At 35.9% G+C, this 13,584-nt stretch overlaps 1 protein-coding gene across 1 annotated transcript; it reads left to right on the top strand.

Annotated features, from left to right (window-relative positions):
- The first annotated feature begins 6,740 nt into the window (after positions 1-6,740).
- LOC128557471 (N(4)-(Beta-N-acetylglucosaminyl)-L-asparaginase-like) lies at positions 6,741-12,194 on the top strand. Its single transcript, XM_053544852.1, has 8 exons — positions 6,741-6,893; positions 9,061-9,217; positions 9,595-9,707; positions 9,856-9,968; positions 10,390-10,580; positions 10,909-11,016; positions 11,373-11,506; positions 12,133-12,194. The coding sequence occupies exons 1-8, from the start codon at positions 6,761-6,763 to the stop codon at positions 12,192-12,194; spliced, it is 1,011 nt and encodes a 336-aa protein (XP_053400827.1). The 5' UTR covers positions 6,741-6,760.
- Positions 12,195-13,584: the final 1,390 nt, after the last annotated feature.

The following is a 13,584-nucleotide window of genomic DNA, read 5'->3' as shown; positions in this document are numbered from 1 at the left end:
AGCTAAATTATGCTATCCCGATTTTGTTAACAGACGTGTACCAAAGACTCATTACAAAAATATGGTTTTTTTTCAAACCCTAAATCATATCTATGTACTGTCAGTGCGTTGTTATAGGAACTGTCCACACCTCCGACGCCTGCGCAATGGAATTCAATACTGTACGTAGTAAATTCAACCGATTTACCAAGTTAATAAAGAATGGCAGGTTACTGTTGATTTACCAAAATAAACATCGGACAAATTTGAAAAATACTGCAAGCCCATTGGACAAAATATAATTTCAACCACTAAAACAGTTTGAACACAAATAAATGAATGGATAATACTTGTATTATGGCAATATATAACTGGTGGTCCGTGGTACAGAGGTGTAACTTTGTGACTTTTGCATACATCGAGTACAAAAGTAAACATGAAAGTCAATTTTTTTTTATCTTAAATGTTTGGAATTTATAAGTCATCAGGTCATTTACTGCTTGTTACAAATCTGAAAAAGTATGTTAAATAACATAAACAAAAGAGAATGGTGTCTTTGATATCTTGAAATGCCACATGCAATACTAATAAAAAAAAAATAAGTTTCAAAAAGTCAGAAAGTATTTTCACCGCTGCATTTCTGAAAAATATTTGATTTCTAAAGCTTTCTTGCCAGTAATAAAATCAAATTAATAATAATAAGAAACATTTGTAAAGTCATTTTAAAGTGCTTTCATATTTACATATAATTCGCGAGTTATAATGAAAATATCTGCGGATGGGCCTCAACATCTGTCCAGCACCGCATCGAATAACAAATCGAGAAGAAAATTATTCACGCATGCCTTGGAATAAAATATTAGGTTTGCTTTTGGGTTTCAAACCGTTTTTCAACAGTCTTTCAGTCATGTAACGGCGGGCAGTTAACCTAACCAGTGTTCCTTGATTCTGTACCAGTACAAACCTGTTCTCCGCAAGCAATTGCCAACTTCCCCACACGAATCAGAGGTGGAGGACTAATGATTTCAGACACAATGGCGTTTATCAAATAGTCATGGAGAACATACGCCCCGCCTGAGGATCGAACTCGCGACCCCGCGATCCGTAGACCAAATATTAGGAGAAACGTACTTGTTTAACGTGAATTATCAATAAAACCATTGTCACGGTGAGGATGGATATTGACATTTTGTGGTAAAAATCGCGATGTCATTTTAGTGCTAAAACATGTTGTAAATGGAAATGGTGGAGCTTATGTTCAGTCAGAATGTTCAGCGTAGACTTGTATTTTACAAGTTACTTGCTTAAATATTTAAGCATCTTTCAATATGACAAAAGATTCTTGCACAGCTGTCCAACTGAAATTTGATTCGTTCTTATCAAATTTTGTTGCCGTCTTACTATCGCTTATCTGTATTCAAATGCCAAATGTAATATACTGGTGGAAAGGCGGTCACTTTAGGTTTACAATGACACCCTGATCACAAAACTGGTTTGTTTGTAGAAGTCGTAGGGGCTTGTCGTCATGACACTGTTCAGGAACCCAGTTAACAGATTTTTTTCGACTTACCTTGCATACATTGATATTAACTACAGAACAGAACATTCCACGTGCGCTCATACTGTTAGTGAACATTATTGGTAATGAACAAATTCGACCTTTTCGACGTAAATGTATATGTACACGACTATGAAGTAATATTATGTACTTCGGACAAATCCTGGGGCTTTTATCAAGACAAGAGTGCAATGAATAATAAAACATTACCACAGGAGTCTGTACATCATTCAATTAAAATATCAAGTCATATGTTTCCTTCTAACAATCATGGTACAGCATATTTTCACAACCTTAGGAAGGACTGACCTCTGTTGTCGCCAAAACTGAACTGACAGACTTATTGCACTTTAATTCACCTTTAGAATGTTCTACAGTAACCCTGCATTTCTGCAACAACATATTAAATTTCTTGCACTTCCTTTGTTCTCTGTTGCGTCTGTTTATCTGCGGAGTGGTAAATGGTGTTATCAAAGGATATCTTCGTTGATAAATTATATTGCTGCGCATTATTCAAATGACCGAAAATGCCAGACTCGATGTGGCAAAATAATTCCTCATAATCAACTACAAATTGCGTATGCTGACAGTGGCATTGCCGGTATCCCGAATAAAACTGTTGTTGCGGCTCATTCATTGGTCGAGATATGCCATCAATGGCACCTACGGCACTGTCTAGTCCATCCCATTTTCATTCCTTTAAACGCCAAAGTTCTATGGATGATCACTGTATTAAAGGACAAAACTTGTTCTGAAAACAAGGCAAAATGACTGCAATTTCATCTTTCACTGTTGTTAAACTAATACCAAATATAACGGCCAGACTTGAAAATGTTGGAAACTGCCTGATTAAGCCACATGCAAAATAACAGTATCCTGTTAATATTACTTAAGAGGCTGTAGTTCTGATTCAGCGAGAAGCTGTAGCATTGTTTCTGGTGTTTCATCTGTATAGTAGAAAAAACTGATGTATGTTGTCTGCAAAAGATGTAAAACCATCGCGCCCTTCGTACAAGTAGTTGTCCCCTGAAATGGACAAAAGAGGATAAAAAACGCTACATGCATACACTAGGTAAACAAAATAAGATATACATTGTAAATGAATACACCGAACATTTTATTTAAAAAAAAAATCTAGCTACAAAGATACTGAGAAAATTTGAGAAAACTAGCTAGGTAAATGTATTTATTCCGCACAAAATGGCCGAAATGCATTGTAATGTAAAATTTCCGCCGTTGAAAGATAACATAGGTGATAAACGAAATATAAAACATACCATGAAATAACCCTTGGCGAACATCTAGTATAGGATCTGGGACTTACACTACAAGGCTCAGAAAAATCATCCTAGTCAAATCCATATGAGCCGCGCCATGGGAAAACCAACATAGTGGCTTTGAGACCAGCATGGATCCAGACCAGCCTGCGCATCCGTACAGTCTGGTTAGGATCCCTGCTGTTCGCTTTAAAAGCCTATTACAATTAGAAAAACTGTTAGCGAATAGCATGGGTCCTGACCAGACTGCGCGGATGCGCAGGATGGTCTGGATCCATGCTGGTCGCAAAGCCATTATGTTGGTTTTCCCATGGCGCGGCTCATATATTCTATAGCATCAGATGGAGGTCGTACCAATTCGGCTAGTAGGGCCAAATCAAGCCGTCTATAGTGTCTGTCCATACTTGTTAAAATATAAATAAATGTTATTATAATGCTGTGATGTTTTATATTTCACGTACCCCTTTGGGAGATTTAAACATTGCAAGCCTTATGTACGAAAATTTCGTGCTGAATAGATGCAATTAAGGGGACGCATATTGCTACATTCACAGTTCATACAGCAATGCGGAAGGGGTGCATATTCAAGAAATTGATGGTGGGAAAATAAAAAACATATTCCTAAACTGATATAATACTGATGGACACCTGTAATATTCAGTATTTTGTGGATAAGGATGTGGTACTATGAATGTAATAGGAAAACAGAGGTGTTTGTGAAAGTACATTCAACACAAAATATTAAGCTTTTGTATTAGGAAAAAACAGGTTTTTTACAATAACAGTGTTCCAAATAATGTTGAAGGGATGAGATTTTCTTTCTAACACACCAGGTTTGCTTAAACATGTAAAAATTTAACGCCACGTCAGTTCATCTCGGGATGGACGCCATATTTCTCATTGATAAAAAATGTAAACAAAAAATCAGAGTGGGATTAGCATTGCAAGGGCATAACATGACATTCTACACAATGAATACCTTAGAACAGATATCTAAGATGCTACACAGGTCAGGCGGGTTAAATGCATAATGCCGATCACTTGAAATTCATCTTGAAAAGGTGGTTATTTTTAGTTTGTTTACATGGTTTTTAATTTTCCCACGACTTCTCGGGGATTCACTGCAAATGTATTACTGCGCCGGACGAAAGGTAACTCTAATAAACAACGGGAGACAACTTAGGTGTCAGCACGTGTACGCTTTTTAAAAAAAACATGTCGATGATTATAATTTCTTATCAAATAATGAATCCTATTCAGATATTCGTCTTTAATATTAGAAAATTATTAATTTCTGTGGACATTTGTCAAAAAATATTACCTACAGTGGACTACTTTGCGCATCAAACTGGTTTCCGCTTCAGTTGTGAGGCACTTCCGTTATACTTTTGACAACAATAACAAAACACAAAATGAATCGATAAAGTCACTTATAAACCGACTGCTACTTAAATTAGTGTAAGTAAAGTTGTTGTTACAACATTATACATGTTCGTTACGTTATGAGATAAAGTTTATCTTGAACTGCATAATCCATTAACTACGTTTACATGATATTGCATTTACAACTTATTTGACCCCATTTTTTTACGTGAATGACAGCATTCTCGTGCAACTCGTGCAAACAGAGTTATGAAAAGTATGGTGGAGAATTCAAGGACAAATTATAAATGACATTAAAATGAGGATAACTGTATATTCGTCCAGTTTTGATCATTGACATTCCTGCTGTGTATTAGTAACTTTTGTGAACAAGATTAGAATGTTGCTTTTGCACATATACACATTGATCGGACCTCTCAACAAAATTTCATACCTTATTTTAGGGATTTTTAAGACAGTACATTTTCAAAAGTTTGTTGAATGTGTTTTGATATTTAAGTGCATTGCAATTCATGAATACCAAGTTAAAAATTAATAATGGCAACATTTCTAGGCCTTTATTGTAAGCCACTAGACTTCTGTAATGATAAATGTTTAATGTATTAAGGGGAATATACTCTTTTAGTTTTGTAATGTGGCATTCCTTGACCACCGTATCTTTTCTTATGCACTACTTTGTAAACAAACTAAATAATGTGTTTTAGCTCACATATGCCAAATGAAAAGCAAGACAGTGAACTTATTTCACATTCTTTCTTTAAATTAGAATCTGTAGGACATTGATAAATGTTTGGACAAAGTGAAGCACTATTATTTTCGCACCAAAAAGTCTTAATTGTTGACTTTGAATGTACACAAGAAGTGTTATGTAATTCAACAATAACTTTCTTGTTTCAGTTTTTCTCATTTTTATTTTAGTGAGCAATCCTTTGTGTAGTTATAACAGTTGAAACAGTATTCATTTCATTTACCAAAACCTTGTACTTTTTTGCAGGTAAATTTTATAATACCCCACCCACTTTTTTCTAATTTCAAAGTATGCGTCCCCTTAAAGACTATGTGAACATGGAAGTTGAAATCAATCAAGGTATGATTTATATATGTTTATGGCTAAATATATTCATGTTAATGGCTAAATATATTCAACGAGTAACCCGACCATTCATAATTCATTTATTACTTTAAGAAACTTACCGTTTTATTCGCTTTCTTGGTATAATATACACACCTGCTATGTGCTGTATATACTTCACGCACGTGTGTTAACGGAAATTAAACGTGGCATGTTTATATTTGATATATTTATGAAGAATGTTCAATGTAAATTTGGAACTAGTGGAAGAATTCTGCAGAAAAGTTTGCAAAAATACATGTTTAGGCACTTACACGTATGCCTGCTCCAGAATATCTTCATGGAAAGTCGAAATGAAAAAATACAGCTCAAAAAACTAACACCACTATTCACCGTTATTGATTTCCTACCTCTGTGGCAGCCGCATCCCTCGGTGTGGTGGACATCAGGTAATAGGTAGTCATAGCCTCTATACCATCTAAACAGCTGATCGCATGTATTGGCATGCTGCCGTTTGGGTAGCCGAATTCAGAGCTCTAGGTATACTGGTACTGATGATAAACCCGGACAGATGATAAAGTCGAACACCTTGGAAATATTCGATTGCAATCGGTTATTTATAAAATTGAACACACCATCTAATAATTTCCACTTACAACTCCAACTGGTGTAAACAAAAACAAAACTGGTAAATATTCTGTATAAATAAATGACTTACATAAATTTGTATAAAAAATATTTATCCCAAATTACTGGGGAAGAGGGTGTTTGTTGCGCATGCTCACTGTCGAAACATGAAGGCCTGACATTTGTTAACTTTTCATTACTTGATCAGGAATGACTGTTGCAGCTTTTTGGGGAAAGTTTCAATATAATAATACCAAGAAAATTTTGTAAATGACAAAGGGTTCGAATTTATCATCAGTCAACGTTCATAAAGTCCCCTTTTTACATACCCCTTTCAGGCCCTCACTTCGTGTGAGTTTGCTTACTAAATATAAATTTGAATTATGTAAAGAGTTTTCAGCAAAGGTTAAGCTTTATTTTGATACCGACCATTGATTTCAGTTTGCATTAATAAAAAAGTTACAGGTAAAAAACCCCATTTTCTGTTCGGGTTTATCATCAGTACCAGTAGATCTAGGTAATAGGGTGTGCAAATGTGAATAAATAAAGAAAAACTCATCTGAAAACTTACCGATGACAGCGGAAATACAGTCACCCGGCCATATTTATCCACCGCTTCTGAGACGAATCCTCCACCGCCACGACGTTGGAACCACATTCGACTGTTCTTTACCCTGATATTGTTCTGTAAGAATATAACATTTCGTCTCTAGCAAATCTTGCAAGGTTTTGTCATATTTTTGGATTTACAATATATGCCATGATAATTTAAATGCAGAACCAACACTAGTTTTATCTCGATCTTGAGACCTATTTATTTCTATTTATACTTGAAAATGTCTTAGTTCATACTGATAGTACAATATGTTTGAAAGAACATTGACTGTTGGATTGTGTGTGTTATGTTTTGTACAAGGTTTTATTTTAGAAGGCACCACTAACGATACATTACCTCTCGTTTTAACCACGTGGCCTTATCAAGATGCTGTAAGAGCAGGTTAGTGCTTTGATGTATTCTCATTTCTTCTACGAACAGTTTGAGCTAGATTTAATATCTTCTTACAAGTAGTCAGAACAAACTTTACCACTTCTTCTCAAATCGCATGCCTCTTAAAAGTATGTTGCAACGCAGTACCTGGAAAGAGCGATCTTCATGCGATCTCCGTTGAAACAAATTCTGCTACTCCAAGACAGAAATCTGCAAAAAAACGAAATCTAATTATTTGGAGAAAAGCCAATTTCGAAAAAAAACTCAAGACTAAGGGCATGTCCCTATCCAATTACAACTGTATCAACACCGCTACAGTATATCAACATAATCAGAAACCTATTTAATGGTGGCTGCTAGGAACTCATTCACAATGGAGTTGCCTGAAAAGTGCTGGTTCCGTCTAGCCAGAAAACCAATGACACAGGCAAGCAACTGGGAAAGTACAGAACAAACAATACAGTTTCACGGAGAGATGACGAACTGAAACAGCGCCAATACCTTGAAAACTGACATTATTAATAGGCAGATTTCTCTCGTCGTCATAAAAAGATAAACGGCAAGGGTAGATTTAATTGAAGCACACAGCGAAGCAAACACAGCCTCATACATCGAATGTAAGCCTACCAAAAAGTAGAAACTTTAGTGGAAAGATGTAGCAGCTTAAAACCCCAAAGCAAGTCTATTTTAAATAGCAGAAGTTCGTACCTCTCTTGCACGCCCTGCGTCCCTTAAAATACAGTTCTTGGTGCTTTGATATACCTAGCCTATTTCAACGACCTTTCGAGCAGAAATTCTTCTACACCTAGACTCTTTATTTACGACTATTTACTCTTTCATATCATCCAGAGCAAGCCGATGCAGATATCTTCGACGAGACCTCAACAACCATGAATTCTACCCAATGTTCCTGAAAGTAACCGTCACCAAATGCCTTAAAAGGGGAACCGAACTGACCTTAATGACATTTCCAAGAAAGCTAACCCGACTCTTTCATTTCTACGTAGAATCATCAAAGCCAGTTCACCAGCTTCTAAGCCCAAAGCATTTAAGACATGTGTCCGTTCTATTATACGAATGTCTCTTCCGTCTGATCTTCACACCGAGTCAACCAAAGCCAACAACTGGAGATGACTAAACACAGTAATGCTCGCTTCGTCAACACCGACTACTTCCATACAAGCAGCGTCTCATCCATGCTCTAAGATTTGAGCATGTCTTCAGCATCCCTTCAAATTGAACTGATATATGACGATGTTTACATCTGAACCAGATCCAGAATAACATTGTTGATAGCTCTATTCCCGCCCAAAGACTCCATAACACCCTCATTAACAGTTATTCTATCTTTCTTAAAGCACCGCCAGGCTCCATAACAAACGGCTTATACAGACACGTTGGAACAGCACAATTTATCTATACAGACTTTTTCCTGCCACCATCACTTTGCAGAATAGCCCTGTGCACCGCCGAAAACCTGCTGGGCACCTAACCTCTTATAGATACGCTGTTCATTACGATTTTAACTTTTGTACATTCAGAGGTAACACCTTTTATACACTACAGTCTGTCAGCTGCCCATGCACAGAATTTACCCTATTACAAGTAAACTGTAGTAACAGGGACACTGTTACCTATGATGGTGGTGGTGTTTGTGTCAGTGATGAAGATGATAATGATATACCTGCCTCTCATAATGAATATACAATCTTCCAATTGGCCAAATGTAGCAACAGAGAATGGACGGATTCAAAACTGTCAATCATTAATGTTTACATAAAACAGAATGTCCAATCAGGACTGTCAAATACGATTGACCTAGTTTACACAATAACACATGTGGGTTTTGTTTGTGACACCGTTTGTGAGCACTTGACCTTGGTATGAATAGAATAAAAACAGAAGGAGGGGTTAGATAAAATCAGTCGACAAAAATTGGAACTGTACACTGTTGGCAAACGTAAGAGTAAGACAGAAATAAAAGATCATTTTGCTTTTTTCTACTCTTAAGATGATATTCATACGCACTGGTATAGGTTCATGTGAGTACTTTAAATGTGAAATCAAATACCTGGTATTTGTCGAAAGCAAGTGATCTTCACAACAATAAATAAACGGCGATCATTAATGTCTAATGCTCTGTAAAGTCATATTCATCAACAGTATTTATATTTAGGATGGATGACCTTAACTGGAAGTGGTAACAGCGCAGTTGATGCCGTTGAGGCGACTGGTCATTCTTGTGAGATGTCTGCGTGCCGACACACCGTAGGATTTGGAGGCAGTCCCGACGAAAGTGGTGAAACTACTCTTGATGCAATGATAATGGACGGGTAGAGAACTTAAAATGCTAAAGTCATTTAAAATCCGAAAACTAGAATCAGCTATTAAATATTCTATTACAAAACAAGAATAACAGTCCAGCAGGAAAATACACATATAATTAACACCGCCATCCATAAAACGAGTTTGCGAAAACTCCTTAAGGCGATGTAATACATGTACTGGTTATTCAAACCTTTTGCTCAGGGTACGAACTCTGCAGCGCTTTCAGTCTTACGGAAACAAGTAATAACTTTTTGTGACAATACCCAAAACCTTTCAATTCAGATACGACCAAATTTTTAACTGAATTACAGACTGTTAATCTCAGTTTTTTTGTGGATATGAACCATTTATATCATAGACTGTCTTTGAAATTACATTTCAGTACAACACACAATGTGGGTGCAGTTGGTGGGTTAAGAAGGATCAAACAAGCCATATCAGTAGCCAGGAAGGTTCTAGACAACACTGACCATACATTGTTAGTTGGAGATGCAGGTTCGATCTTAAAATATAAGTGTCATTCTGAAGGTTTTATCTATAAGGGGTTTCTTTTTTTCGAGGCTCGGTAAATGATGTAATTAATTAAAAAAAAAAAACTTTATTAAGGGTGCCATATCTAGTACAAAAAAAATTACTATTTTAGCGACACAGTTTGCCGTTGAAATGGGGTTCATGGAGGAAAACCTGACAACATCATACTCAGAGCAACTGTGGGAAGTATGGAAAAATGGAAGTTGTCAACCAAATTTTCGTGAGGTATTCAAATTCTTCAGTTTGTTATTTATTCAAATAGAAGTATGTTGTGTAACAATTAGTTACACGCTAGTGTCTTCTTGAGCTGAAAATTGCTATAACAATGGCTTGTTTCGGTTAATAGTGCTATCCGTGATATATGTTTGTTCTAGACCGATAATAGCTTCGTCAACAACTGTTTAAGCAATATTATTCATTTTGTCTTATTTTCTTATATTTTTATTTATCTATTTTTATTTATTTATTTGTTTATTTATTTATTTATTTATTTATTTATTTTGCTTTAAAAAGATAGAATGTCGCTACTCTGGCGTTTAATATCTGATGAGGCTGGCTACAATAAATAAATCATACTTAAAATAGCGATGTTAGAAGTTTAAGCCTCGATTTGTACAGGGCAGTGACATGTTCAGTATTTTAACAGAATGTCTTCCCAGATCCCAGCAAATCTTGCGGCCCGTATCATCCAATCAAAAGCTCTGATACATCAAGAGATGAAACGCCAGGAATGATTGGTGAAAACAATCACGACACGATTGGAATCATCGCCATAGATGCACATGGAACAGTTGCTTCAGGCGCGTCCACCAATGGTTTAACGTATAAAATTCCAGGGTATACTTTTTTACTTTCAAATTGTGTATAATGATCTAGAATAATTGCATTTGTCATTATTGTTGCTCTCATACCAACGTACGTTTCAGGCTGTGGTCTTTATATTCTCTAATGCTATGCAATGAGGTAACACAGGCTAGATGATAAAATGTTTATCGTGGAAACTCAAAGAAAATCAGTCCGTTTATTTTAAGAAAAGTGTACAGTATCTAATATATTTGATATTGTCTTCTTGGCATTGAGATTGTGTATGTATTAATTAGAAAACATATAGACTACTTGCAAGTTTGGAGTGTTATAGAATCACCCATTCATTTTGGATTTACAGTCGTGTTGGCGACACCCCTGTTGCCGGAGCCGGTTCCTACGCAGACACAGATATAGGTGCAGCGGCATGCACGGGAAACGGAGATATAATGATGCGATTTCTGCCAAGGTTTGCAAAAGTAGATTTTTCCCTTAACGCACGTGAAATTATTGTTTCCACTCCGCTGCTTCCATTTTTGTTTTGTTAAATCGATTATTTGATACAAACTATTACATGTATCAGCTTTAAATTCTTATAAAAATTCATGATATAGAAATTTGTGGTGGCCGTGCCTGAAAGATGAAATTGCGAGCACTCCCTATGCATGGATTGTAACAGTAACAGTCAGTGCATATCTTCCTTAAAAATAATCAGCTTTTGTAAATTGTAAAATAATCTGAAGTATGCTGACATACTCCAGCTCATTTCAGTCACCTGAACTGTCATAAACTTCAAAGGCACTTTAACTAGTAATATATTTTCAGTTATCACGCTGTAACTTTGATGGGCACTGGTATGTCACCGACGGACGCTGCAATGGCTGCTATAAATGCAATACGCCGGAAGTACCCGACCTTTAGCGGAGCAGTAGTCGCAGCAAATAAACAAGGAGAATATGGTATAAATATGTATTACTTTTTATTTCCACAATATGTGTTGTGGACATAGAAAAGAAAACGGATGAAAGCTGGTCAGTACATTCTTTGAACTGTTCAGAACTCTAGGTAAAAATGGATATTGTAGTATGTAATGTTAGGTCAGAGGGAACAAACTCATTTTCCAAAGGCCAACATTGTAATGTTTTGTGTTATGGCTAACTATTCTACCTACTCAGGATGGAAGACCTTCCAGGGCCAATCATAAAACAGCAAGAAATGTACCTGTTGACCATCATTTTTGGGCACTCTTTTCCGTATTCGAACTCAGTTACCGATAGTCCGGTAGTGGTTTTTTAATGCTCCATTTTGGTAAAACATACATATCTATCTCCCAAAATGCATCATTCCCAATATTTTAGCCAGTAATCATGGATTTGAATTTTAATTTATGAAATTAGATAATTTTCAAAAACGTTCAACACATATTCGCCCTATGGGAGACCACTTTACATGGAAATATACACAGCGGAATTCCCCAACATTTTCAACCAATTAGAAGCCTTATGGGTTGCTTCCTACTAACCTTACCATATTCTCTATGTTTGCTTATCAGTTCACGTACGAAGTACTTTCATTATTTATTTAGGTGCAGCTTGCCATGTGTGGACGAATTTGTGCCATCACTGTAAGGACCCCAGCTCTTTCTGATGCTAACCGTCTATAACATAACATGTACACAGTAGTGATTCGAATAAAATTCATGTTGAATGGGGTAAAACAAGAACAAGGAGTTGTTTACTATACGACCCAATGCTTTTTTAATGCTTAGCCTTACATTTTGAGAAAACAATTAAAACAAAAACAAAGAAACGGTTGTTTCACATGAAAATTGAACAGCATTTAAAACATGTATATTACTCTACAAAACAATTGTCAGTATACTGATACATACATTGAATTCCGAAAAGGGCTGCATAAAGGGGTCACATTTTCGGACAGCTCAAAGCCTTAAAAACTCACCATTTTTAAAGAACTGTTACATACTTTTGTTTTGATGCATTTGCAATAATGTCCCAGAGCTGAAATATCACTAACTAGGTGGAACATAGTTTTCAGCAATTGTTTATTTTTATTTCTTTACTAATGGCATTCATTTTTAAAAGGTTACAACTTTTTCAGAATATTTTAAGTATCCACTGTACGGGACAGTACAGCAAAACATGTAATGGTCAGGTCAGGTTTGTTGGTAAAGATGCTGTTCGTTTATCAAATATTTCTGTGTTTTGAAGATATACTCCTAAACCTTAAATTTATAGTCATGACTGCATAGAGTACTTGTACCCACGTAATGAGTAGGCCTAATTCTATTCGAATTCTGTCATAATGTAATGATAATGGGCACTTTCCGCGCGAAAACGTATTTTCCGCAGGCATTCATCGGACGTAAAGTAGCTCGACGCGCAAACGGGTTTCTGTAAGAAACGAAGAATACCGAAATCGCTTACGGAGAATTTGTCATTAATTGTCCATTACCTCAAAAAGTAAACATTCTATGTATCATTAAAACGATTGATTACCGTGAAAATTGGACAGGTGACCTGTCCCGGTCCTACTTCTATAAATGTTTGTGCTAAATGAACCCTTTGTTCGTACATTATCGGCATAATTAAAAGTTCACAAAACCATTTTCTAAAGACTTACATGCATTTCTTCTTTTGGAAAACAGTCAGGTTATTAATTTGTTATTTTTCTCAAAATCATACTGCTAAAACTTCTAAAAAAAGAATTGCATTTAAGTGTTCACGGTAAGCTTTATTAACACTTTTTTTCATTCATTTTCTCATTTATGTCAATGGTACGTCGAAAAAATTAAACTTTCAGATTTGCCTATTCTTTACATACATACATAGGGTAAAATGGGGTAACTGGGACAATGGGGAAACTGGGACACTTTACACTTTTCAGTAAATTGGGGTAAATATTGGTTACGTTCCCTAAATAAGATCATATGTTGAAAAAGAACATTCAGTGTTAAAGCCTATTATGACAAACTTTTCTGCCGATGGATTGGAAAATATTTTAAGAATCGATTTTCTTA

Source organism: Mercenaria mercenaria, chromosome 5 (assembly GCF_021730395.1).
Source record: "Mercenaria mercenaria strain notata chromosome 5, MADL_Memer_1, whole genome shotgun sequence".
Classification (NCBI taxonomy): domain Eukaryota; kingdom Metazoa; phylum Mollusca; class Bivalvia; order Venerida; family Veneridae; genus Mercenaria; species Mercenaria mercenaria.
This window is presented reverse-complemented; position numbering and strand designations above follow the sequence as displayed.